Genomic DNA, 27,432 nt, shown 5'->3' with positions numbered 1-27,432 from the left:
TGTAATTTGAGCTGCCTGATGTGTAAACTGTACCACGCCAGACTCATGCCCAGAAAAGAGCACATAAATTTAAACTTAAAAACTTAGCTCATTCCTGATGAAGCAGTACTTCACTGACTTCAAACAGGAGTCTGAAAGCATGCAAAGGATGACGCTGTTGTGAATATATGGAAAGATACCTCTTTAATTCATTGCTACTTATCTGGCAAGAATGCTACTGAAGTACATGATTTTCTTTCTGTCCTTCACTGACAGACCAGTGATAAAACTGACCTGAGATGACTGTAGTACAACTTTCATTTTCTGGATAGTGGTAATAACCAATATTCTTAAATGACACAAAAATGTGATTAGGGGCATGTGGTAGATTGTCTGCTATATTTGCAAGCATTGGTCAACACGTGATACAGAGTGACAGCATCAGTGACCTTGGATTGAATCTGCCTTCCAATGTTAAATCCTCTTAGCGATCTGTACCATCATATGTGCCATTGACTATCCTCCAACTGCATTCATGCAGCAGCAAAGCCCAGAGACAGTGGGTGTCCTGGAGAGTTTTGCCATCACATGGTATCTGAAACCTCAAACAGCATTCTACCCACATGCTCCGCTATGGAAACCCTGAAATCACTGAGGAATCTGCTGTTGACATTGCCTGGCTCTAAAGTGTATTTTTATGGACCTGTATCTAGCTGCAATTGCCAATGCCAATGGCTATGCAAAACTGTGTCCTTTTCCTTCCTTGTTGCTAAAATGGCATGAACATTTTCCCTTAGTTTTGTATGGATGCTGCTGACCCACGCTGCATCCTGTCTCCATCCTCCTGCAATCCCCACGATTACTTCTGAAACCCTACATTTGTCTCTTCCTCTCTTTTTCCAGCTGTGTCTTTCATACTCTTTCCCTCCCATGTTTCAATTCTACGACGTGTCCCCCCTGAATTACATAGATGTCTCATCTGTCACCGCTGCCTCAATCACACAAACCTTTCCAGGTCTTTCAGGAAGATAACTGTCCTGAGGTTCAAGATTAGCTACCCTACAAGGACTACTGCTCTACACTTGGCTTCTGCTACAGGTCTCAGCCTGAGATACGTGCTGAGATAACTAGATGGAGATATTACTTCTGAGGTGATGAGTGGAAGGGGAAGTGAAGGCTCTTTATGCCACTGGAGTTGCCTTGATGCTCTCCATCTTCAGTACTGAAGCTTGATTTTTCCCATGTGTTTGTGCCTTCACATCTTTTGAGTACATGAGTAGAGCATGCTTATTTCACTGATGATATCTCCCAGACTTAGCTGCCTCTCTCACTACTGGGGTAAAGAACAAGCCGATCTGGCCTAGTTTGGGCTTCACTGGCCCATGGGCAGAGCGGGGTTTTGAGTACTGGACTATACTTGGAGAGCCAGCGAAGTTCCAACGAAGGTTGATAAGTGAACGATGGAAGAATGATGACTGAGACCATTGTTCTGCTTAACTGATTTCTTGAAACAGAGGAGTTAGCTGCTGGTAAGTCTGAGTAGAAAGAAACAGAACTAAGGGGACAATCCAGGCAGAAATCAAACTTAGTCCTTAGATATGGCTAGGAGTTGAATAAAATAGTGAGGCCAACTATCAGTCTAAAAAATTGACCTGGGATCCAGTCAGCAACCTGCAGGAAAGAAACTCTGCTGAACAGACACTTCCCGGGAGCACTAGGGGATGGGCCTTCTCCTGAGGACAATGACTGTCCTTGGTCCTCCAGACTGTTCTGTGACTGACAGACATAGATCTGCCCATTCAACAAGCCATCATCTGTGCAGTGTGAAAGAACAGGTGTCCAAAGCCCCTGTGTATGTCAAACTATATATGCAGACTTCAAACATAAAAAATGTGTAATGTTAATGTGCCTTATTATAGATAACAACAAAAGAGTCATTACTCATGTGATGCAGCTAGAATTTTAGTCCATGTAAACCAGAAAATTCTACATTACAGCTGTGGGATAAAACTGCCTGGTATTGTTATGGTCTGTATACATTTTAATAGTTGCACAGCCCAGTCCTCAGAAACCAAAATACCTTCTACTTCCTTTTCTTCCAAGTCTGTCCTTCGCATATTTCTTCTCTTACCTAGATAAAGTGAAGCCCAGATTAAAGGTAATTGCATAGCAGTGCCACCCTACCTGTTGGTTGGTTGCAAAAACAAACATACATTATTCTTGCCCTTTCAGAGTCTTCCTAACCACCTGCTTGGCTGTTATCACCAGCCCAGTTTTGAAATAGATGTGTATGTTAATGTCTTTGAGCTTCTAATGAAATGGAAGTAATAAATACACTAGTATCAACCACATCACTGCTTTCAGATTTTTTTCCAACGGTGAGCTAAAACCTACCTAATAAAAATAGAAAGTTAAAGGCAGAATACACGAATATGCTTATAGTCCTAATCCTGTAATGAGTGAATTCTCTTCCTGAGTTCGGTATTCAGGGAGATCCTGAATTTAGACAAGCTCAGTAAAAGAAGATGCTTGCAGGAGAAAAGCATAATGAAAGTTTACCAACAGCTAAATTAACCATTAACCACTGTCAATGCCTGTAGCTCACTATGTTTTATCAATGCCTACAGCTGTGTGTAAGTATTGCTAAAAGCCGTATTTAAAGATTAGCCTAATCAGTATGCACAGGATGAAGTATTACCCTAAGTGGTAATCAACAGTCCTAAAAAGGAAACTATTTCCTATTTTTTTTCCTTACAGTGCTAAGATACGTCAACACATTTTATCATTTGAACTGGCAAAATATTTCCCTGGGTTCCTCATTCTAGCTTCATTTTAAGGTCACCACTGCTTGAAAAAACCTCAGCAGTAATAAAATATCAAATTGTGTTTGTAAGTGAAGCAATGTAGAGAAGTTTTACAATATAAATAGATAAAAATTAAATATGAACACAATCAGCTATGAAAAAAGGTATGCAGGAAAAATTCTTAATATTCACTATAAAGGAAAACCGTTATTTACAGAAAAACCCAGGAAATTATTAAAGGTTATCAAGAAGAAATTATTTACATTTCATTTATGTGAATTCAATTTTATAGACTGGAAAATCCCTTCCAATAAATACCTTTAATTTGGATTAATATAACTCAACCATCTGGGTACAGTAGTTTAATCATTAAAAATTAGCCACATAATTGTGAACTTAATGTAATTATTGAAATGTTTGTTATATTTCAGAGATGCTAAAAGGCAAAAAAAATTGACCTGAAATTCCAAATAAAATACTCCCCAGACAAAGTTAAAAAAATCTCTCACTTCTAGAAATAAAAGGTTTCCATTCTAATTTGTTAAAGACTCAGCAGCGGAGAGCTGATATTAGATTCATGCCTAGAAAACGTAATAACTGGGGAGAGCGCTTTTTCTGATGATCACTGCCAGATCCAGTAACCAAAATGTCAAATCATACTTGGTTGACAGCCAAGGCAGCAGGAGGAGTAGGTGACATTACCCTCTGCTTTCTCTGCCGCTGGAATCTTGCTATCCCAGCCAAGGTCTCATGAGGCTGCAGAAGGGCGGGGGTGTGTGTGTGTGTGTGTGCTATGCCCTTCACTGCTGCCCTAGAAAACAACAAAAAGTTTTGGGCCTTGCTAGCATCTGCAGCTCATGGTGGGACACAAACCTATGTTTTCACCATAGTTGTCAGAACACTGTAATTTACAGTTGGGCTCTGTGTACATCACAGAAGAAAGAAAGAAAAAATGAAAGAGAACCCAAAGAATCTGAGAGAAAAAAATCATAAAAACAACTGTCATTATAATTGGAAAGGATAAGCAGGCAAAATGTGTGTATGAAGAGAAATATCTAGGTAAAATATCTATCAGTAAGTCTTTAATCCTATAGTAACTTCAGAGCTTGAATGTGAGCTAGATGTGATAAAACAGAGGAAAAAGCAATTATATTATAAACAGATCATTTTAGCTTCTCTAAAAGATATCTTAAGTATTTATCACTCATTATAAAATTAAACTGTCATATCTTGTAATGACTTAAAAGAATTCAGACTAGAAACATCTCACTGTTAGAGCACTTTGCAAGTCTGATTTTCTTTGAAGTTCGTTTGAGTTTAATTAGAACAGAATCTTCAAAGAGCTCAACATCTGACTACCTATTGTGAAAAAAGGCCAAAGGGTGGCTCTGCACCATCAATTTATAAAATTTGTCCTGCAAATCCCTGGGACTTTCTGGTCACAGTTCTAGTCAGTAGAGTAGAAATGTGGGAACAGAGCTGCTAAAAATCCAACAGCTGCCCCACAAAAAGGGTGAACTTAAATTCTTAGCCATTGTTTCAGAATAGTTTTTGCCATTTTCCCTTGTCACTTCTTTCATTACAACCTAATTATTTCAAGATCACTTTGACTGAATGTCTACAAAATCCTGCTTACTCATTTGTCACATTCACCCTAAAACATCAGCATGCCGTGCCTTGTAAGTTCTGTTAGTATTAGTAAGATATATGTCATTTAATTATTGTTAGGGTCTCACGGTTAGGCCCCTGTAAGAAATATGTTCTGAAAATGTGGACAAAATGACATTCCAGCCTCCTGTCATTTTTTTACATTCTATGTTGAGTTTACCAAATAAAATTTCACTGAACAGCCTGTGGAATAAGACAAGATCAACATTCAGATATTCAAAGCGACAAAAATAATACATCAACACACAGCAACTCAAAATCATCTTAACACAAGGTGAAATGGGAATAGATCAGGGTCACTGGTTCGTATTTATGTCTGAAATATTACAAGAAAATGCAGAGCTTAGTGTTCAAGAGTAACAGAGGTGTCACAAGGAAATTATGTTCTCAGTCCTGCTCTTATTGACGTTTCCCTGATCTTGTCATTTTACAACATATTTTGTCTTAAAATGTTAAAAGATGTTCACTGTGTGTCACACAAAGACTGGATGGTAATAAATAGCTGCTGGCATATTTTTTTTTAAGGACCTGCACTGTGACTGTCAGTTCATTCTACTTTTTGTGATTTGGAGGGGACTCATGAAAGAAGAAAAAACTGGATTTTTGTCAAAATATTCCTTTCTGTCAGCTTTTTTTGTGTTGTTTACAAATTATGTAAAGTATTTCTGCCATCTTGCATCTACCTGACATTTCACAGGAAAACCTGGAAATCTTTACAAGCATCAGATGCTTCTGAAGCTAAATCAAGACATAAAGCTAAACAGATGCCATCAGAATCAAGATAATCTTAATTTTACTGTTCAGAACACCCAGACCTGAAAATAGGGAACTGAACTAAGTATTCTATACTGTGCTAATAAATACTGTAAGATTCCCTTACAGCTCAGAAATACAGGATCCTGGTTATTTGTACCTTGTCAGAACTAAAATACCAGTTACAGAGCTATTCTTCCATAATCAAAATAACACAAATGTATATAAAATGAATCTCAAGTTAAAATAGCAGACTCCCAGAAGTTCAGTTATGAAAAATTTGCAACAGACATACTTGTATGTTGAATTTCCCTAAAAAATAAATAACAATGGCCCTATCACTGTGCGACACCTTGTAATGTAGCTCCTTTTTCAAATACTGGATGCTTTTTCATGTATGGAAAATAAGTGCTATAGCACTTAGTTTATGAAATCTACTACTGTCCGAACTCAAATACAAACCAGCACTGCTATTCATTTTCATGTTTTACCTGAAAACCAGTAATGTTCAGAAATACTGTTTTTATCATATTTCAGCATTTTCTAATCTATTTTGACTCAAGTGACCACTCTCCCAGCCATTAAATCTATGCTGGTTGACACCCCTTCTGCCTCTCAATCACACTGACAGAAATAAAATATTCATTACTTTTCATGTCACCCCTTCGGCATATCTTGCACACCTATGTCCTCTCCCACAACCTTCTAACTGCCATAGTAGCGTATCTTACAGTTTGGGAAACACTATCACACTCCAACACAGATTACAAACAAAATATCCTTCACTGCATAGAAAGCAAAGCTGATTTAAAAATAGATTCAAAGCAAAGTACACAAATACTTAGGAGTTTCTTTTTACTCACAAGAGGTTCTGCCATGATGATGCGAATCTTGCGTTCAGCCAGAGTAGTAAAGTTAACAAACAAGCTCTTCAGGACATATTCGCCTGGTTTACTGTCTGGGTCAATGTTGATAGGCAACATGGCTGGAGGTCCTTTTTCTCTCTGTGTACCAGAAACAGGTGGGACAGGTGGCTTGATATATCCGTTACCAACTGGAGAAGCTGAAATGTAGAAAAGGCACATTTACTTTTGGGTAATTCAACACATATTAAATTTTCCAGAGCATTCCAATGGCCCACTATACTATCAAAGCAAAACTGGAGACTAGTTGATAATCAAAGAAATACACAACACATAAATATGATTTCCATAGTATATTTATAGGTAAAATATACATAATCTAGGCTGGAAGGAGAAATAAAAGATTAAATCTTATGCATTAAACCTGAGTAGTGTTAACTATGCAGTGCACACTCAATCCTCTTTTTCTACATGCTAAGACTTGCTGACACTTAAATGAGTAACATCCTAATTTCTTATCCTTTGTCTTGCAGGCCAGAGCTGTAACTCAGTTGTCAAGTAACAAATTTATTCCTTATTGCTATTCAGACTGATCTATCCTTGCAAAAGTCAGGAGTCTGGTCTTTTGACTAAGGTGATATGTAAAGGGCCTGATTTTTCCTCTCATTTACACTGAGGTCAATCAAGAATGACATTTCACCAATACAAATCTTACATGAAGAGTCAGACACAACATGGCCAAAAGATGTTCATTATGTATTAGTTTTCTGGAAAGTACCAAATCCTTCAGTCCTATTTGACATTTCTGAGATCACATCTGGAGTACTGGTGTCCAGTTTGGGGCTCCCCTATACAACAGTGAAATTGCTATTCTGGAGCAAGGCCAAGGGAGTATGGGCTGAGACTGCTGGACCGGTTCAACCTCAAGCAGAGAAGGCTAAGGGGAGATCTTACTGCAGTCTTCAGCTACCTCATGGAGTATGGCACAGATGGAGCCAGACCCTTCTTTGAGTGCAGTGACTGGACAAGAGGCAACAGTCACTAGTTGGAATGCAGGAAATTCCAGTTAGATACAGGGAAAAAAATTCCACTGTGAGGGGGCAATCAAACACTGATACAGGCTGTCCACAGACACGGTAGAAACTCCACTCTTGGGAGATACTCGAAACTTGACTGGACAAATTTCTGAGAAACCATCAATAGCTGGTGAGCAGAGGTTGGGCTAATCATGCTCCTGAGATCCCTTCCAACCTAAACAATCCCATGATTCTCCAAATTCCCCATAACCAGTACCAAGATATTATGTACTAGGCTTAGCTCTACTTACTGGTTTTCTGGAAAACTGAAGGAAAAATCAATCCGAGTACTATAAAACTAGGTCCAGTCCTGTTCAACTTACTTGTCAATGCCCTGTATGAAGGGACAGAGTGTCCCCTCAGCAAGTTTGCTGATGACACAAAACTGGGAGCAGTGATTGCTACACCAGAAGGCTGCGCTGCCATTCAGCAAGACCTGGACAGGCTGGAGAGCTGGGCAGAGAGAAACCTAATGACGTTCAATAAAGGCAAGTGTGAGGTCCTGCACCTGGGGAGGGACAACCCCATGTACCAGTACAGGCTGGGGCTGACCTGAGGGAAGGCAGGTCTGCAGAGAAGGACCTAGACCTGGGAGTTGGGGTGGACAGCAAGTTGCCCATGAGCCAGCAGTGTGCCTGTGTGACCAGGAAGGCCGGTGGGACCCTGGGGTGCATCAGGAGGAGCGTGGCCAGCAGGTGGAGGGAGGTTCTCCTGCCCCTCTGCTCTGCCCTGGTGAGGCCACATCTGGAGTGCTGTGTCCAGTACTGGACTCCCCAGTTCAAGAGAGACAGGGAACCACTCGAGAGGGTCCAGTGGAGGGTTGCAAAGATGATGAGAGGACTGGAGCATCTCCCTGATGAGGACAGGCTGAGAGAGCTGGGCCTGTTCAGCCTGGGGAATACCGAGAGGGGACCTTATCAATGTCTGCAAATATCTTAAGGGCAAGTCTCAGGAGGATGGGGCCAGGCTCTTGTCAGCGGTGCCCAGCGACAGGACAAGGGACAATGGGCACAAACTGCAACACGGGAAATTCCATTTGAATACGAGGGAGAACTTTATTTTGAGGGTGACAGAGACTGGAAGAGGCTGCCCAGAGAGGCTGTGGAGTCTCCTTCTCTGGAGACATTCAAAACCTGCCCGGATATAACTCTGTGCAATCTGCTCTAGGAGAAGCTGCTTTAGCAGGGGGTTGAACCAGTTGATCTCCAGAGGTCACTTCCAACCCTGACCATTCCATTATTCTATAATTCTGTGAAACAAAATATCACTAATTCAAATACTACCATTCTACACATAAAATTCCCAAACCAAAATACTCAGGCTTATCTCTTACTGGCAATAAAAGTCACGTCTGATCTTCAGGCACGTACTGGTAGCACCCTCTGTCTGCTTCGCCAGAGAGATCAAAAGCAGCAAATCAAGTAACACTGGGAAGACCAGTCATTACACATTCTGAATGCAATATAAATGTCGTAACACCTGTGAGCACTGTTGGTGATTGGGACAGAGGTGCTATAATGCAATACAAACTGTGGAAAATACTGTGAACTAATACCATTATAGCATTTCTTCATAGCATTGCATTTCACAGTGTTACATGGGATGCTGCATCCAAGCTGCAAAGCAAGAAAGAAGTATGAACTACAGTGATGGATGCTGCACATCTAATGACTTTAGCCTTTCCTTTTGAGGAACAGAATTGCAACTACCACTGTTGTAGCTGACAATTACGTGGGACTGTTTAAGAATGAATGAGATTTTCAAATCTTTCCTAAATACTTTAACACTTCATTGCTGCAAAAAAATGAAAAAAACTAAATCCCAAAGACTACATTATTGTTTGAGAGTATTCAATATGTGAAGAATCAGAACCAAAACTCATGCATTGAAAAATAACAAAGATGCATTGGAGAAAAGAGGACATGTTTGTTTTCCTTTAGAAAAAAACCAAAGATTAGAAGTCCACTATATGACTATAATGCAAAATAGAAATGCTTTTGTTCATGTGGCTATTATTCTGCAAGTGTTAACACATCCATAATTTACTTTGAAAAGAACTCCCCTAATTGACAAGGTATGCCACCACTCTTTAGCACAGCAGCAGCACTTCTTCCACTCCAATAGATGCTTCCTGCTAGATTTGTTTCCTGCAAAGTTTCACTTGATTTTTGAGGGCTAAAGCATAATCATGGAGTCTTGTTGGCATTGTAACATTTTGCATAAACCAAAGTGTATACAACAGTTCTACTTTTATATTATACAAAACCGTTTCTAAAAATACTTCTAAAAGTGTTGTTCTGAATAACAGTCTGCTTCAAAGTAATGAAAAAACAGATACGAGAGAAGAGTGTAAGTTCTACTGCTCTGCCATCATCACCTCAGCTCTCCTAAAGTTTAAGCATGAAGACAGTGGGACGCAAAGGATCAAATGCAAATTTATATGGACTATCAAATTTACTAGGTAATGGAAATTTCTCCAAAAATACCTTTAGGTCAGGCATTATTTTTATAATCATTAGTATATTTGCCAAATGCATGGTTTTAACTGGCTCACATCTACCCCTGAAATCAGTTTGATCACCAAGCACTCAGATAGGAAAAAGTTTTTTGTGAGCAGTGAAACCAATTTCTCTTAAGGATTTGTGTCTGTGCAGTAAAAGCCCTTTTTCTTCCCCCATCATCATCCCAAGCTTCCCCTGAGTCATTCCCAAGCTCCCTCCCAAGCTCTGTGCCCAGGGCTGGGCAAGCAGGCTCCCTGCCAGCCAGCCAGCCTCTGCCAAGGAAAACACACCCGGGCTGGACTGCCGGCTTCTCTCTGGCGAGTACAACCATCCCAGACTCCCTCTTGAAGGAATTTGTAGGAATCTAATCAAATGTAAACTTGCCTTCTGTTCCTCAGGCAATTTTTGTTTAAACTGGCTACTAAGTTTAAAATTTACTATGTAGGGAGATGCAGGAGGGATGGAAGGAAGGAAGCCAGTGTGTGAGATCAGACATGCCTCACATCCTTACAAAATGAAGTTTAAGAAACCCTCGTCACACTACCTGGGAGCTGCTGCCCTTATCTTCAATCATTGTGGCATTCATACAGGATTTTAATACTGGAATTTAAATTCACATAGTCATCATTAGTAGGAAGTCTTTTAACAACTATGCTGTTAGGTTTGTGACACAGGCTGATATAATTTTTTTTTCCAGGCATCTAACTGAAAAATCAGTTATTTGCACACTGTAATAAAGAAATGCAATTATTTGTGAGATTTGTCAGTGCACCAAAAATTTTTATTCTAGCTCATATCTGAAATATAGGACTGTACAGTCTTTCCCTCAGATAAACAAAAAGGAAAACAGGCAATTACAGCAGTTACAGAAATGACTGGCATATAACATTGATTTAGTTCAAATTTTTAAAAGAGCATTTGGTAGATGCTAGCTCCATTTAAGCATCTTTGGTGTGGAAGTTAACACTGCTGAGAGTGTGAGAGTTCTGAATTGATCTTGAGCTATTATAGACAGGTTTGGCTTTCTAATGCACCTTTTCAGTTCTCCAGCATTTGCATATGCTTGGTATTTGCATTGCAAAAATGTGGCCCAGTGACTAGAATAGTACATCTATAGTGATGATGTACAAGCTTTAGCAGAACATAGTTCCTTTTCCTAGACTGACAGCCCTAAAAAGCTTATATAAGAAATGTTGCCTCTGAGACACAAACCTGGAAATTAGGGAGTCAAAATTTAAGAAAAAGATGCATTAAAATCAGCCATGATTGGTACTTTTATGTTGACACATTATAATGAAGGCCTTAAAAACAGCAACAAAAAGGATGTGTCCATTTTTGCCATCTATGCCAGTCCAACACTATGCCAATTAAATAAAAGGTATAATTTTGGCATGAGAAATCACCACATATAGTTTGATGCAGAAGATACCTGGTGAGGGTGGGAGGAAGGGGTTATACTCAATTCTAAATATTAATTGACAAATTTATGTTTTTACTAACTGATTTCAAAATAATAATAATAATAATAATAATGTTCTACAAAGAGAAGTACCAGAATGGGCCACTGAAATATTTAGTCTAAACTCTTAACATTTTGTAGGGTACTGGTCACCACATGAATACTGCATTAAATGAAACCCTTCTCCTGCAGAAAAGTAGCTCATTCCCAAGGAGAATGAATGGTGATGAACATGAAGGAGACCACGGTAACCCTGATGACCGAGGGCCCTGCAATAGCAAGGAATCTGCAGGTCAGTTTTAGAAATCTGTATGTACATTTAAAGCTCCTATCCTAGGAAAATCTGTAAAAAAGTTTAACTGTGCTTGATCAACTATAAGATGCCTGTACCATTTTGGGGTGAAATTCAGTCTGAGGGCCACTTCTCTCAAACAACCCATTTTCTTGTTTCCAAGACTTGTTCCCTGTTTTTCTACTGTATCAGCAATAAACTATATTTCAAATGATACTTTTCCCCTACAGAATATTTTCTTTTAGTGCAGGCCATAACCATAAGATTTTCTCAATGATACGTTTTTGTAAAAACACACACACACACACACACAGACACACACGCAGTCACAGTCACTAAGCTGATAATGGGGACAAGTACAAAATTAAATTACTGTATGACAGTGTGTGCTAAGATTTACACTACAAATATTTTTCTCAAAGCTCTAAGATGAAGCAAAACAGAACAATCATAATGCACAAGCCAAGAGTCTGTGCTACCCTGGATACAACTTTAGCCAAATATAGTTACTGAATTTTCAGTATCCTTAAGCAGAAGAAACAGAGATTGCATTTTTTTTTTTTAGTTAACTGTGTCAAATTTACATTATAGCAACACTGAACAAACTAATAACATAAACCAAAACATGTATTTGCAGTATTTTCATACCTACCAAGCCCCTTTATAAAGCTGATCACACTGGATTTTCTCCAACATGCTACTGTAATATCCATGAGCCTGTGAATACCTGAAACGTTCCACTCCTACAGTCAGAAAAGTTAGAATCCTTTCTAACTAAAATCTAAAAAAGAAATCAGTTGTTTCATAATCCTGTTTCATACTTCACTATCAATCTTTCAGCATTGAGGCAGACATTTCTATTAGTTTTTTGGTTTTGTTTTCTAACAGACAAGTGCTGAAGACCTACAATGTGTGAGCAGGCCTCCGGATCAGATCAGCCTTTCCATAACCAAAGGGGTAATTTTTAGCTTCAGCGTATGATGATGACCACTCACAGAGTGGCTGCATGGCTATATTTATCCACAAGTACATACTATGCTGACAGATTAGTGAAACTACTTCAGGCACTCCAAGAACATGAGACAGGATAATGGAGTTAGACATAAACAAACCATGCATATCACACACATGTATTATCATACAATCCAAGCTGAAAGCAATTAGTATAGAAATGCAAAGCACAGAGACAGCACAGGATGGGTTTTGTTTCGTAATTAAGATCTTTGGGCCAAAAGAACATATCGTTTAAATACCTTGCGATAAAACCAGTGCAGTATCTCTTCTTTTCCCATGCCAAGAGTCAGTGAGAAACCACATATCCTTAAGTATAATTATACATCTGCTGAAATAACTCTTAAGAAAATGTGTTTTGTTTTAAAACTGCAATTATAATATTAAAAAGAAAACACATAATTAAATAAAGCATGAAGAATTTAATTTACAATGATACGGTATACATGCCAAGTTTACCAAATGGTGTCTTTTTCACCCTTTGAAGGAGAACATTGCCAATTAGTTTGAGCTTGACAGACAAAGAGAGTAAAATTCAAAGGAAAGTTTACTGAAAGAAACAAACTAGAAGTTTAGCAGATCCAATTTTGTCTTGGTGAAAGAAACTGTTAAGATTCCCAAGGAAAATGTTATTCCAGCATATTAGATGCAGTAGTAGCACTATTTGAATGTAAGCATTATTTTCATAATTCATTTGCATGTTTCAACAAAAAATAGCTATAAAGCCATAAAGTTAACCAGTAAAATATAATATTGATGTCTTGCAATATATATGCTAGGAAATAAATTTATTTAAAGTACAAGACTTTATGATGAATAATTGATGCTACTGATGTCTGATCTTTTGTGTTTATTATCCTCTCAGGATTTACAGTCAAAAGACCAGGAAGAATTCTGTGTACACCTGAGTCCCACATCAAAACTTTTTGTAAAGTAAAAGCCTACATTATGGTGGTATTGGTGTTGGCTTTACTTTTCACAAGGAGTCAATTTCATGCAATATGAGTATTTGCCTACAGGTTTTGTTTACTGCTTATTTTCCATTTTTTATTAACAGTTGATGTAGCAGGGTGTAAATATACCCTTTTTAAGACACTTCTCCCCTCTTCTCAACTGTGAGGTTACCTAAACATAATTTAAACTAATTATTAAAATAGATGTAAGAAACCTGATTGTATGGCCTATAGCAATTTCTAAGGTCCGTATAAAAGCTGCTGTACAAATGTGCCATAAGCCACAGCATTGCAGACATAGCTTTCCTTCTCTAGTGCTGGAAACCACTTACACTTCCAACTGTAGTGAGGCTGGCATGTGTTCTCCTAGGAATGGAGAGACTGGTAATAACCTTTTGCACATGTATGTCCCAGGCAGGAAGTATCATCTGTGGAGCTTTGCTGCTACGCTTAACTGAATGTACTGTTGCAAAGCTTCCTCCATTTTAATAAAAATACAAAATAAGCAGTAAACAAAATATGTAGGTAAATATTCATATTGCATGAAATTGATTCCCTGTGAAGGCTTATTTGCAGGTGAGGGAATACTTTACAGTGAAAAGTTCACTCACTGACAGCAGTATGTAGATAGAGACAGTAGATACATGCATGCACAGACAATAAAAACCTATAAGAGAGTCTATACGGCAAAAAGCTCAAACGTATTTTCCCTCTTAGTAGAACAAAGTTGTCTCCAAAGCTACACATATTAGAAATCTCAGTGAACTTGTATTTTAAAATTCCAGACTCTGAAGACTCTCTCTAAAACTGTTGTTCAAGCAACTACTGGGAGAAGACACAAGGTCTTTTTGTGCAGTTGTCTTGACACAAGCACATGACGTAAAACTATCCTAACTTACCCTGTCTTTCAAAAGCCTATTTAATCCAAATACAGGATTCTTCAGGAAGAGGTACTTTGGCTGATCCATTAGATATATGTTCTGCAATGCAACAAAGATAAAACTCAACAATCCCATGCAAAACAGAAGTCTGAGCATAGCATGTAAATCCCTGTGCCAGAGGAAATACTATCTAGTCTAGAAGATAAAATGGAAGAGGCTGTGAGATCACCGGGGAAAAATATAAAAGAAGTTCAAGATTCTGGAGCAAAATGGCTCATTCTGAAAACAAGTCTGAAGGGAATAACAGATTTGGGAGAATTTCCAAAAAGGTGGTGAGAGATGAGCTAAGCTCTTCCAAATGGAAATCCTCAAAGTACTTTATTATGTTGAAACTGTAAGGGAGAAAAGGCTAATTTAGAAATTGCAGATTCCTCCATTTCCTTAAAGAGACATGCCTTGGGATAGTCATTTAAGTAAAATGGCATGGGGAGAGAAAGGAAGGAGATATCTTCAGTGATAAAGACATTACAGGACTTGGTCACAGATGTAACTGAGACAGGACCAACATTTTAAATTAATGTCCAAAGACTTAGTGAAAAAATGCCATTGCCAGGTTTAGATATATTTATTTCACTCTTCTCAGAACACTTGCTGAACTACAGAAGACTGTTCCAAGCCCTGTTGACTTAGTTGGGCAATCCTTCTACAAACTTTCTATTCCTTTGACCACAAATGAGTGCAAGTTCTATATTAACAGAAGAAACAGCAGAGACAGAAAACAGGACACTAATTAGTGCATCCACTAAGAAGTGGCAGAGCTGCCAATAAAACGTAAGCTTTGACCAACCCAACCACTCCAGCCAAGAAAAAGGAGGCTTAAACTTTTTGTGTGTGTGCATGCATGTGCACATGCATGCCATTCTTCAACTTATTTTCAATATCTTCAGGGATGTTATAAAACAGCAGGCCTAGAACAGACCATATGGTATTCTCAGTAAGACTGAACATTTCAGGATGTAAGGCTAACTCCTTGTAGTAAAACCATTCTGCTCTCCTTCCCTGAATCCAGAGGTGGACAGTGATTTGCAGAATGGAGCCTCAGAGCAAGTTCCAGATGTGGTAATTTCTTAACAACCCGTTAAGATTCAGTCCTCTGCAGCATAGAAACAAAATGCAGCACCCATGAAAATAAGCATATGGCCACTCAGGCCTGATGGATGCTAATATATCACTTTGGGGTGGGGGATTCTCTTCTCTGCATGTCTAAAAAGAGCTCAAATGCTCATTCCACTCAGAGATGCTTATGAAGCAGCCATCTTCTGAGATGAACCCTGTTAGGAAACAACCAGTTTAATACAGACGTCTTTGCCCACACTCAGGGAAAAATTAGAACAGTCCTTACACACACTGACAGGTCTTATTTGAGGTGGATGTGGTGAAATGCCCATTAGCTTTGAAGCTAAGGATCGTTCAGCCTGGTACACTGGAAAGATTAAAACTGGTGCTTTGGCTTTAGTAGCCACTAGCAACCTTCCGGCCCTCACATCCCAGTTACCGGTATATAGGTCTTAGGCTTTGTAATCCTCAGATAAGCACTGCAATTCTGTACAAGAGAGGGGTAATTGATATGAGGGAATTGACGAGGAATTGATAGAGGAAAGCAGTGGCTGGAACACATTTTCTCCTCTTGCAAGAGACCATGTCTCCATATGCAGAGAATTCAAAAAATAATGACTGCCAAAACAAACAAACAAACAAACAAACAAACAAACAAACAGGAAATCCTGTCACATATGTCCATCCACTTTCTAAAGTCCTTTTCACTGACTTGGCAAATCTCCTAGCAACTATGATACCATAAGACGTAGATATTCCCTCTCTCTCTCCCCTAAGTCGCAGATCAGGGGTTGAGCAGCTTAACAATGTTCCCTAGGTTCTTATCTCAGACCCTTACCAGACATCTGAGTGAGGCAGGGAAGCAATTCTTCTTGCCCATTCTCTTTGCTCACCATTTATTTTTCTGCTCCTTTTCCTCTAGATCATTATTTGCTTGTTTACATATACCACCATGCTGAAGATATGTGGGAATCTAGGCATGTAACATAAAGGTGTTTATCTTTGGAGATTTCAGAATTTGCTTGGTTTCTTAAGAGACTGAAGACTGAAAAAGCTAAATGACATGGAAAATCTAGTGGACAATCTCAAAACAATTTTCAATTGCCATCTGAGTGCTCCATTTGGTGGCGACTTCTCACAAAAGGAAATTTCTGTGTTGCTTCTGATGAGATCCAAATCAAACAGAAATACTTCTCAGTTTCTGTGTTTTATATGGTAACAACATGCTGCCTCTTTGAAGGCCGACTTGAGATTAACAATATACTTTCAAAATCTGTATATCTTTTCTACATAACTTCAAAGGTTTTGTTACCTTTCCCAGTTATTCTAAAAGTAAAAACTTCAAGTAAGAGTAGAAATATATATTCAGATCATCATTTTCAGATGAGTAGAAAACTGAGTTTTTAAAAATTAAAACAAAGGTTTATTTCTGAAACTATGCCAGAAATTCTTTGGGCTTAAATAGCGCTTAAAAAGCATTGTATTTTAAATAAAGATGTTCACACTCTTCTCTCACACTTTTTATATACTAGGGGAAAAAGCTAGCCTACGCTTTGGTTTCACTGGATCAGAAAATAGCTTCCTGTTAGAGTTTTAGACAGATGTTTTGTTGGGTCTGCCTTCCTTTTCAGTGACAGGGAGATGAAGATATACCCATTCTTTTGTGGTTGATGGGTGTTAGCAGAAGAATTATTTTTAGGGAACTTGGAAAAGTGCCGAGGAAGCACAAGGCTAAAAGAGTCCAGAAGAGAAGGAATATTTACTTCCAAAAGAGGGACCAGCAAATAGGGAGGATGTGACCTGCATCTTCCTTCCCTACTTTGCTGGTTTTGGCTGGGGTAGAGTTAATTTTCTTCCTAGTAGCTGGTATGGGCTATGTTTTAGATTTGTGCTGAAAACACTGTCGATAACACTGGGATGGTTTAGTTCCCGCTGAGCAGCGCTTACACAGCACCAAGGCCTTTTCTGCCTCTCACGCTGCCCCACCAGTGAGTGGGCTGGGGGTGCACAAGAGGTTGGGAGGGGACACAACCGGTACAGCTGGCCCCGACTGACTGAAGGGATATTCCATACCATATGACATCATGCTCAGCATATAAAGCTCCGGGAAGAAGAAGGAAGGGGGGGGACATCCAGAATGATGGCATTCTGTCTTTCCCAGTAGCAATCACTTATGATGGAGCCCGGCTTTCCTGGGAATGGCTGAACACCTGCCTGCCCATGGGAAGCTGTGAATGAATCCCTTGTTTTGCTTTGCTTGCATGCATGGCTTCAGCTTTACTTATTAGACAACCTTTGTCTCAACCCACGAGTTTTCTTTCTTTTACCGTTCCCATTCTCTCCCCCATCCCACCAAGGGGAGGGGAGGGGAGTGAGCGAGTGGCTGTGTGGGGCTTAGTTGCCAGCTGGGGTTAAACCACAACACTTACACATTTTCTCTTGGAAAGAATATACTTTCCCTTTTCTCCTTAAATGTCTTACAATAAAACTATCAGAGTCCAGATAAGATGGAATTTTTAAAATATAATGAAACTGTTTATTTTTTACTATAGAGAGACATTAAATGCTTGCATCTGAGCCCTATTTCAGTTTCAATAGCTACCTCAGATGTTAGAACTGGAACCATTCCTGAATTTTTCTTCTGTTTGTCCATACTTGCTCTTCCAAACCACTGACAAATGTTGGTTCATGCTGTTATAAAATCATGCGTGTCACTGAAATGAAAATGGCATATCACTTACAGCTTCTGTGTAATGTACACATGTGAATGAAAAACTGAGCGTGTTATAATGCACTTGTGCAAACATAAGCAGCATTTTATCACTGATGAACAAAAGACACAGACTGTAGCTCATTTCCCTCTGAAACTGCATGGTCTGAACAGTCCTACTCACCTAACACTGTACAATGTCTAAGAGTTGACTTCCTGAAGAGTTCTGCTTATTTCACGCCGTAACAAATATGAAATCATGTTTAGTTATGTTCCAAAGTGTAGTACTACATTGAAGAAAAATCTTTAAAACTATAGTTGCTTCTTTGACTTCATCTTCTGCTGCATCTTATTTATGTCTGCCCTTTAGGGAAAGGTTCAAATTTAGCCACCTACAGACCCAATATTGAATTTACTCTAGCCATCTAGGCTCCAAGCAGAGTAAATGAAGAGAGACTGGCAATTCTAGGTGATTCATCATACCCTTCTTAGATATTCTTAGCTTAAAACAGAATAAATCACTTTCTGGAGGTGCTTATCACTTGTCAGTGATTACTGAAGAAGAGCTGACAACAAAGATATGCATACAAAGTTGTAAGAAATAACTCTCTTAAGTCTGTAGACTCTTCAAGAGGATCTTGTACAGACTGAACTGCATTGTGGTGCATTTCAGCGGCTGCTGGCTAGGATGTATACCCTGGCTTGTGTGGGTGGAAAATGGCACAATACCACGAATAAACCAACACGCGAACTGGCACGTTTAACTGGCAAGCTAAACCTTCACAGACCAAGAAGACTTTTACAAAATTTGGTGAAGCTTTCTGTGATGAAACCACAGGAGAGATTTCTATGAATAAAGACTACCAGGAGAATAAGTCAGACATCCATTCATTTTTCCCTCTACAGTGGAGCATACAAAGTAACATCTATACAAATAAAAATGAGAGAAAAAAGTTTGCAGCCAAAATCTGGATTAATAATTATCATTATCAATTCCCTACTCTATGTCTGATTGAGTAATTATTGTCATTACTTAATACTGGGTGCAGCAGCGCACTCACAACATTGTCTATCTTCTATATTGAATTAAATGTTATTTGGCCTCTTTATTTACAGACAACCCAAACACACAATGCATCATCTTTTATTATCCTGTGTAATGTGGTATCTAATGTTAATGTGTCCATTACAGTATCTAATCAGCCTTTATTAATATTACATTAACAACTCTTTATTTGAAAGTGGAGTTCACTTGTTTCTTAGCCACAAAACTAAATGCAAATGTAAAACTTTGTGCTTTGCTAGACTCAGACTCCAGGACGTAAAATATTTCCCGTGGTGACTGAAATATAAAACCAGCAGGGACAAGATGATGACTTTTACCATCCAGATGAGCTCAATGGAGATTTTTGAAAGTAGGGCTTGAGGACAGCAGCGTACTGAAAAACTTTCACTTGAACAGACCAATGAAGCGCATGGAATTTAGCTGCTGTCCAAGGGACCTTGTGCATGACCAGAGAGTTGCAAATACCAAACACAACATGGACAGGACATTGCTCTCATGCTGGTTAGCGGGCCATGGCAGAAAACTCCTTCCGTATATTGAAGTGTCTAAAAGACTGCCAGAAATACTTAATTAAATTTGGAGAGGAACAGGCACCTATAGAAATGAACTCTGCATCAGTTAATTTTGAAAATAAAGAAAGAATCCTAAAGTTAACATTGGATTTTCCAAATAAACAGCTTAAACACTGAGAAAACAGAGTAATTCCTTAGAAAAAACTGAAGAGCCTAGTCACAACTGAAAATAATAAAAATATTCCTTTTATGGGATAGTCAAAGGGGAATTCAGCATTCCTGTGGGCTGCAACAAAATTAATGTTCTATCAGGTCTTCTTAAAGTGTCAGCAAGGACAATCCAGGCAACCGCAACACAGTTGGCCTGATACTCATCCAGGAATGGCGGCATTTAGTTAATAAAGAATCAATGCACAGTAATACAACGCCATAAACATAGGTTTCATTAATCTAACTATCTTTTTACAAGATCATAAATTTGGTTAACAAGGTTAAAAGTGTAGTTTGTATTTGTGTCTGGCAATTGGATTGGTATCTTACCAAACTGCAAAATGAGAACCAAAAAGTCAGTGTTCACAACAAAAACAGATTAAAAGCTAGGTAACAGATACTTCTCAACTTGGGTTAAGTGAGAACCATACCCTAATGAACGTATTCCTAGTGGAGGTACAGAGACCAGTTCTTGGTCCTGTACTATTTATCCTTACTAGTAATAACATAAAGAAAAACATTTCTATGAAGTTTACAGGCAGAACACATACTACGAGGGGTAGACAGAAAAACCAGCAAAAAGGTCCTTCTCCTTTGAACAGCATTTTGAAAACTAAATGCAAGGAAAGAATATATGAGATATTAATTCTAACCTATGGAGAACTGCAAAGCCAGAGGTAAAGGACACATGCCACACAGATAGAATAAGGATTTCTATTCCTGGGAAGCACTGATTATGAAAAAAGGCCCAAAACCAGGATGACTAATGTGTCGAAAACAGGCTGCTATTCTTGTGACCTGAAGAGCTATGGAGGGCCTTTTCAAGCAGGATAAACTAAAGCAAAAGCTGGAAAACGCTACTGCTTCACTGCCAGTGTCTCTGCAACCACTGCAGGATGCTCAGTCCTTTTCTGGTATCTGCTACTTGAGAAAGATGCTGATGAACTACAGGACATTCAAGAAAGGCAACTATAATGATTGGAAAACTTGCCCTAAAGCATAGTTTAGTGTGACCATGAGAAAGTTACACAGTCATTTAATTATATGTTCTAATGGCTGGAATTTGCACCTATTGCACCTGTAACGGCACCTATTTGCAAAACATATTTACATGGAGCCACTCAACCCAAATTGCCTTTTTAGGCAACACAAGCACTCAGGCACTTCCAAGGTGTGATTCATTACCTCCTAATAAACATGTCTAAAGCAGCTCATCTGAACCATAGCCTGAAAGTACATATTTCTCTCCACTGGCTATCACGAAACCCAGTCTTGACCATGTCAGATGCAATATAAATACTGAGGATGCCTGAAAGTTAGGCGAGATGACTTCCATGCCTGCTAAGTATGAATATGAGGCACAGAAGTTGGCTAACAGATAGCTTTTAGTTCAGTAACATCCAATGTCTGGAATTTTAAATTAGATAAATGCATTCAACACAAAAGGAAGCAAATTAACTGCCAGAATACTATTAAGGCTGGTGCTGATTCTTCCATTAGGGGAAATTTTAAATTAAGATTATTTTTTTTAAGATGTGCTTTAGCTCAAACAGAAATTAATTCAGAGAAGCCATAAAGCCTGCTCTATGAGGAGAACAGATTGGATGACACAATGTTTTTTCTGGTTGTATAATTTATGACTCGTTGAATACATTAGTGGAAAACATATTGCTGAGAACAATCTTTCATTGGTAAAAGTACAATACAGATGTTCTAAGAAGGATTCTTCTATCTCTAATCTTGATAATATCAAGAAGCAGAAGTCTGAATGCCTATCAGTACTTGACTTCTCTTTGTACATCCATGTACAAATAAACATATACAAATATAACTTGTGTGAACAGAGTATCTTTGTGATATATGCAATAATTTCCTGCCACGATGGCTTGTTTGTCAACACACTTTACCAAACAGAAGCTAATTTTAAGGGTTGTTTTGCAGAATAGACCTCGGTAGAACATGAAAGTTCTTATTGGGAAGATTTCCCAATCATATTGGGATATTTTCAGGGAGTATTTTAAAGCAAAAATACAGTTGACAGAATAATTTATAAATATGTCTTATACGTAAAAGTGATAACCATAAAAAACAGTGATTTGCCTTAAGAGAATACTTGTATAGAAAAGTGAAGCTCTCTGAAGGCGCACTGATATGCTCCAGGGAACTGATATTCCACTGTCTGAGTTAATGTCTGTGGAGCACAGAAGAACCACGGCTGAAATGCTATTACTGAAAGTGTGTTCACATGCACATGAAGGTGGACTGCCCTGAGAATCCGGAAAAGGCTAAAAACACACCTTAGTGCATGTTACAGATCATCAATAAATGCCTGGTCATCTGCTACAGAACAAAGCTGAACCAATACAAAGATTTAAGGCCTGTTCCTTGTATAGTAGCAGAGTCAGAAATAAAATTCAGTTTCATACTCGGATGTATGAGAAAAGTTGTGGTAATAGTGTACACATTACAGAATTATGTATTCCAACTATGCAACATAATTTTCTTCATTCTTTTCCTGTGATGCCTAAGAAGTTCACCAAAACAGGTTAATTGCCCTGCCTCTGTCCCAAAGGGAACTTTACAACACAAAGTTGAGGTTCCAAGGGCATAGGAGAGCTCAGAAGAAAAACACATTTCTAGCATTAAGCACACAGGCTGGAATAGTTCTGTAACAAAACTCTTTGATTCTCACTGTAGAAAGAAATTTAAACCTGAACAATATCAACCTAAAACCCACATAAATGGTTTTGTAAATAGGTATGGAATCAGAAAGATAATTCAAAGAAAAGAGGGTAGGCAATGTTTGGCAATGCTGTTCCATAAACAGATCTTACCATAAATTGTATTAGTTACAAGCATCAGCTGTTGTTATGGGACATCACTTCGCATCAAACACAATGACAAGTTATATTAGCATAATGGGTTATTATTCCCAGATCCATGTGGCCAGTACTCCATGGCAACCCAGTGATAATGAATGGCTTTGTCAGTAAGAAAGGATGTAGAAACTATCTGAAGCACAAACCTCAAGTACCTGAAATGGCACACAAGGCTGTTAATAAATTAGGAATTTAAACACCATCACTGAAATTTCTTTCCATATATACATGGAAAGAGGCACTGAAATTTTCAGTACATTCTCAGCTGACCATTGCCATTGTGGGGACTTGGCACTCCTAAGACACTTTCACTCAGGGCTCAAGTCAGTTCAGAAGCTGGGTGCTTAAATTAAAAACAAATGATCGGGTGAGCCAGGCAGCAGTTCAGAACAGGATCCACAACAGCCAACCTGCGCCCAACACTGCCTTAGGTGCATCCCCACATGGACCACACTGCTGGGCCACTTCAGATGTACAAAGCAGAGCAGAGAAGCAGCTGCTGTCCTTTTCAGTTTGGCTGTAACTGCTTTTTATGTAAGAGCTTAACAGCTAAAGAACTCACCCAGAATGTGGTAGCTTTGGGTTAAATGTTTAATTAAACCTCAGGGGTTTGAACCTTCATCTCTCACCTTCTTGGAGAGCACACTCATTTTCTGGCTACTGGCCAGAATGGTAAGGATTACCCACGTTCTGCTTATTTGAAGTTTCACAAATCTGAAGAAAGAATTCAAGGTGCTTTGAATCAGAGACGAAATACAACAGCAAGCATGGCTCTAGCTCATTAGCTGCCACTTTAGTTAATCAATGAGTGACAACTACTAAAAATTATGTCATAAATCAAATTATAATTAAAAGTAACATTAAACAACAAAGGCATTTGGACAAGGGAATGCCTGCATTGGTGAATTACCTCTCGTTCCTTTTACTATGTGCTAGATATGCTTCATGAATGCCTCCAAATCAGATCCCTCAGATATTTCTACCTGTTTTCTGCCCGAGTCTGAGCCATGCTAAATAATTTCTGTCATACTCATCTTCACCCTAGGCTTCTTTCTGAATACCAGTTTATTGTCCCACAAAGCAGAGCAATGAGTAGGGCAAGAATCAGCTTCCAAAACAAGAATTGTTCCTGGTGCCCCTCTCTTCCTAGTAAAGATGTCTCTGGTTTGGCATAGTGTATCCTTGTGACATTAAATGCTTAGACACATTTATTATGAAGAAGTAAACATGCCTCCTGAAGACTCACCCTACCTCTTTGCTGCACCTTACTATTACAGCTTCAAAATTGCTTAGCGACATGGTTTACTGGTGGACTTGGCAGTCCTGGGTTAACAGTTGGACCTGATGATCTCAAAGGTTTCCAACCTAAATGATTCTATAAACGCCACTAAGTAATAGCTGCACAAAAAATATATAGGAACTTTTAAATGCTGTAAAATGGACGTTACGTTTTTTTATGTACCCAGTCCAGACCAATCAGGATCAAGCTACTGATCCAAAATAAATCAGTCTTTCACACGAGATAAAAAGATGCCAGGATAATGATCAATACAATCAATGTCCACTTACACCGACTTATTTTCTTCTACTTCATTCTAACCAACAGTAAACACTGCATTTGTAACAGTAGCATTTGTTGCATTTCATTTTCTTAACATCTTTAAGTAAAATGAATGAGTATGTGAAAGGATTACAGTTAATCAGATTATTTGAAGACCCTGGGTATGTTATATATGACCCTCACATATACTAGGCCCTTAACCAAAACCACAGAGATGGATGCTCTTTCCTGCAGCGAACTGGCCCCTACCCTCTCCTTAGGTGGAGGCACAGGGAAAACCCCGGTGCCCCGCACTTTGTGCACGGGCCCACTTGGGTGGATTTTACCTGCTGGGTAGATGAGAACTTGAGCATCAGATGTGACACACGACAGAGGATGAAACACTCTTAAGGAAGTGGAAGGACGGATGAGAAAAGTCACTGTTTAAAGAAACACAATTACCTGGTTCACTGTTTAAAGAAACACGATTACCTGGTTCATGTGTTTAGACCCATCTCAGGCATGTCTGAGAGGTACACACACTGGCTCCCAATGCTTGATTTACGTACTAAAATATGTATGCCCTTGGCCACTTAGCTACTCAGTAGACACAAGCTATTCTGAGTTACTTTGCCTTGACCGACAGAAGAGCACAGGCAGAACCAACCAGGAGAGCTAAAATTCTGCGGCAGCTGTCTTAACTCTATCATAAAGGCAACATAATTCATGAATTAATTTAAAATATATCCTTAAAGATAAAGCTGGCTAAGCATTCTGAAATGCTGAAATCTATAGGGTAATCTTTAATTCAGTGTTTCAGAAAAGATGGTAACATGCAAGTGAGTTACAATAGATGAAATTGTAAACATCAGGCATAAGGACTGATAAAAAATTGTATTATGTGTGGTCTTTTTAAAAATTTACATCATATTTTGATTTTATGATTCTGTAAAAAGAAATCAAAGGCAATTTGCTTCTCCTGAAAAAAGTATAGTCTGAAACTTTATGTGGAATATCTTAATACAGTAATTTGAAAATACAGTTTGTGGGTTTTTAAAGAACACACGTGATACCAGTCTAACTCAAATTCCACTGATGTGAACAGTTACACTCTCCTTTGCCTTCAGTGAAAAAGCCTTAGGACAACGCTCAACTTTCTGAAAATGCTGCTCAGTATATCTTACTTACTTTATTAATGCAGATATTTATCAGAATTTCATGACACTGTGCCAGTTTTTGTGTAGTTTATGGAAAACCACGGCTATAATTGGAATCCACAATGCATATGATATGTATGATTCAAAACAGAAGAAAGAGATTGAGAAAGATTGTCATTGATCACACTGGTCATTTGTGTTGTAAGTTTAATGGCTGAAGATAATTTTCTGCATTAATTATCAAGATATAATTTGTTATACATATTTACACATACACACACACATGTATAACAATAATGTATAGATTCAAACCTTCCAGCTAAATGTTTCAAACTCTGCTTCTACAAAGCAGGTAAACACATTCAACATAATAAAGGTAAACTGTATCAACTTGGAATGTCATTTCTGGATTTAATACTATACAAATGAAAACTTTATAACAAAATTCATGCCCTGAGAGTATCATCATACTATAAATGGAATCTTTAAAATGCATGACATCTCAGCCAGCCAGGCTTTAGGATAATTTACCAATAAGGCTGAAATTCAGTATGTAAATTTTTAGGCTACGTGGTAGCTGTGCAAGAGGATATGCCTACTATTATACACCCTTTTGCACTTAATAGAGAAAAATACTTGATTAAAATCAGTGGCAGCAACTTTGTAGAAGCTATCTCATTACTTTGCAGGAAGACACTCCTTTTTGTGACAAGAAAATGACTGCATAAAGTAATAATAGACTTTATGGCAAACTAGAAAGAATGGTATTAATATTAGGCAGAAAGCCATTCTATGTTTCTATTAATATCATAAGCACATGATAAATTAAAAAAAAAAATCTAACTTGCCAGTAGCGTGATGCTTCCATGTTACTCCTTGAAGGACTACTGTCTGTCCTCAAATAAATGAATAACGCTTACTTGCAGCTGCCATTCTCAGAGCTCTGCTGCAGTGAAGAGACCTCTGGGAGTCCCACTTGGGGCAAAACAGGGTTGGGAACTGGCCCAGGTGCAGCTATGCATGCCCATGGACCAACTCGCACTGCAGCTGCAGAAGACAGTTAACCCTATGTCTCTCCTTCCAGTGAACTGATGGCCCTTACACTACAGTTTAAAAACATAGTCAGTCTTGGTTCTCAAATAAATTCTCTCTCAATATATATTTACAGATTCCCATAGAATGTACATTTTCAGATTTTTTTTCTCTAAATAACCCCTTATACCATTTGAATACTCTTTTCCTCCCTCCATATTCTTCACTTGATACTTATGTACTCTAATGTAAGGATCACCACAAAAGTCATTAACGTGCTATTTACTTTCTTCCAGATCCCTAATGAAGATATAAAATAAAATAAAGCCTTGAGTCCATCCCTGCAGCACCCAACTGCTTAGCTCAATCTGACAACAAACCACCAGCAAGAATGCTTTACTTACAGTGTTTCGTGCCGGTTTTTAACACACTGCTCATAAAATTATTATCCTTGAAAGTATGCTGAGTGACACCCCAATAATCACTAATACATGAATAGAGGGTCTGTTTCTTCATTCAGCTGAGAACTCTGAGAAAAGCCCCCACCCAGATCTGTCTGACATCCTCCCTTGGGAGATCCTAGGGGAGACTAGCTTTTATTATTAGCTTACACACTACCTGCTGCATTGGAGGAGAAATGTGTTAGGAAGTTACCTCCTACTGCATTACAAGTAATAATAAATAGAATAATAATTGGTAAGAATATTTCTTTGTACATCTATGTGCTTTCCACTGTGTGCTGCATTACCTCACTGGACTCAGGCTTTCAAAAGTGAGGTGATATAGTGGATATATGATTAATCTGATGCCAAATGAACCAACTGTTGACCCAGTTACCTTAACAGCACACACAAGTCACTTGCTGCTCTCCTTACCCAGCAACATTTATCACTTTCTGTCATCTAACACAAGCACTAAGGCAAAGCAAGGCGCACCCTTTGCTGGAGGGATTTGCTATAAAGCAAGGACG

General features: G+C 38.6%; 1 protein-coding gene across 4 annotated transcripts in view; it reads right to left on the bottom strand.

Annotated features, from left to right (window-relative positions):
• The window catches only part of FRY (FRY microtubule binding protein), a 217,563-nt gene that overhangs the window by 134,092 nt on the left and 56,039 nt on the right, over positions 1 to 27,432 (bottom strand). For all 4 annotated transcript variants that reach the window (XM_055702468.1, XM_027815612.2, XM_005446473.4 and 1 more), the window contains exon 2: positions 6,068 to 6,267. In XM_055702468.1, the coding sequence (XP_055558443.1) occupies positions 6,068 to 6,187 (120 nt within the window). In that variant the 5' untranslated portion in view covers positions 6,188 to 6,267. The remainder of the gene's footprint in view (positions 1 to 6,067; positions 6,268 to 27,432) is intronic.

Source organism: Falco cherrug, chromosome 2 (genome assembly GCF_023634085.1).
Source record: "Falco cherrug isolate bFalChe1 chromosome 2, bFalChe1.pri, whole genome shotgun sequence".
Lineage (NCBI taxonomy): Eukaryota > Metazoa > Chordata > Aves > Falconiformes > Falconidae > Falco > Falco cherrug.
The sequence above is the reverse complement of the archived record's forward strand: the minus strand, read 5'-3'. Positions and strand labels throughout refer to the sequence as shown.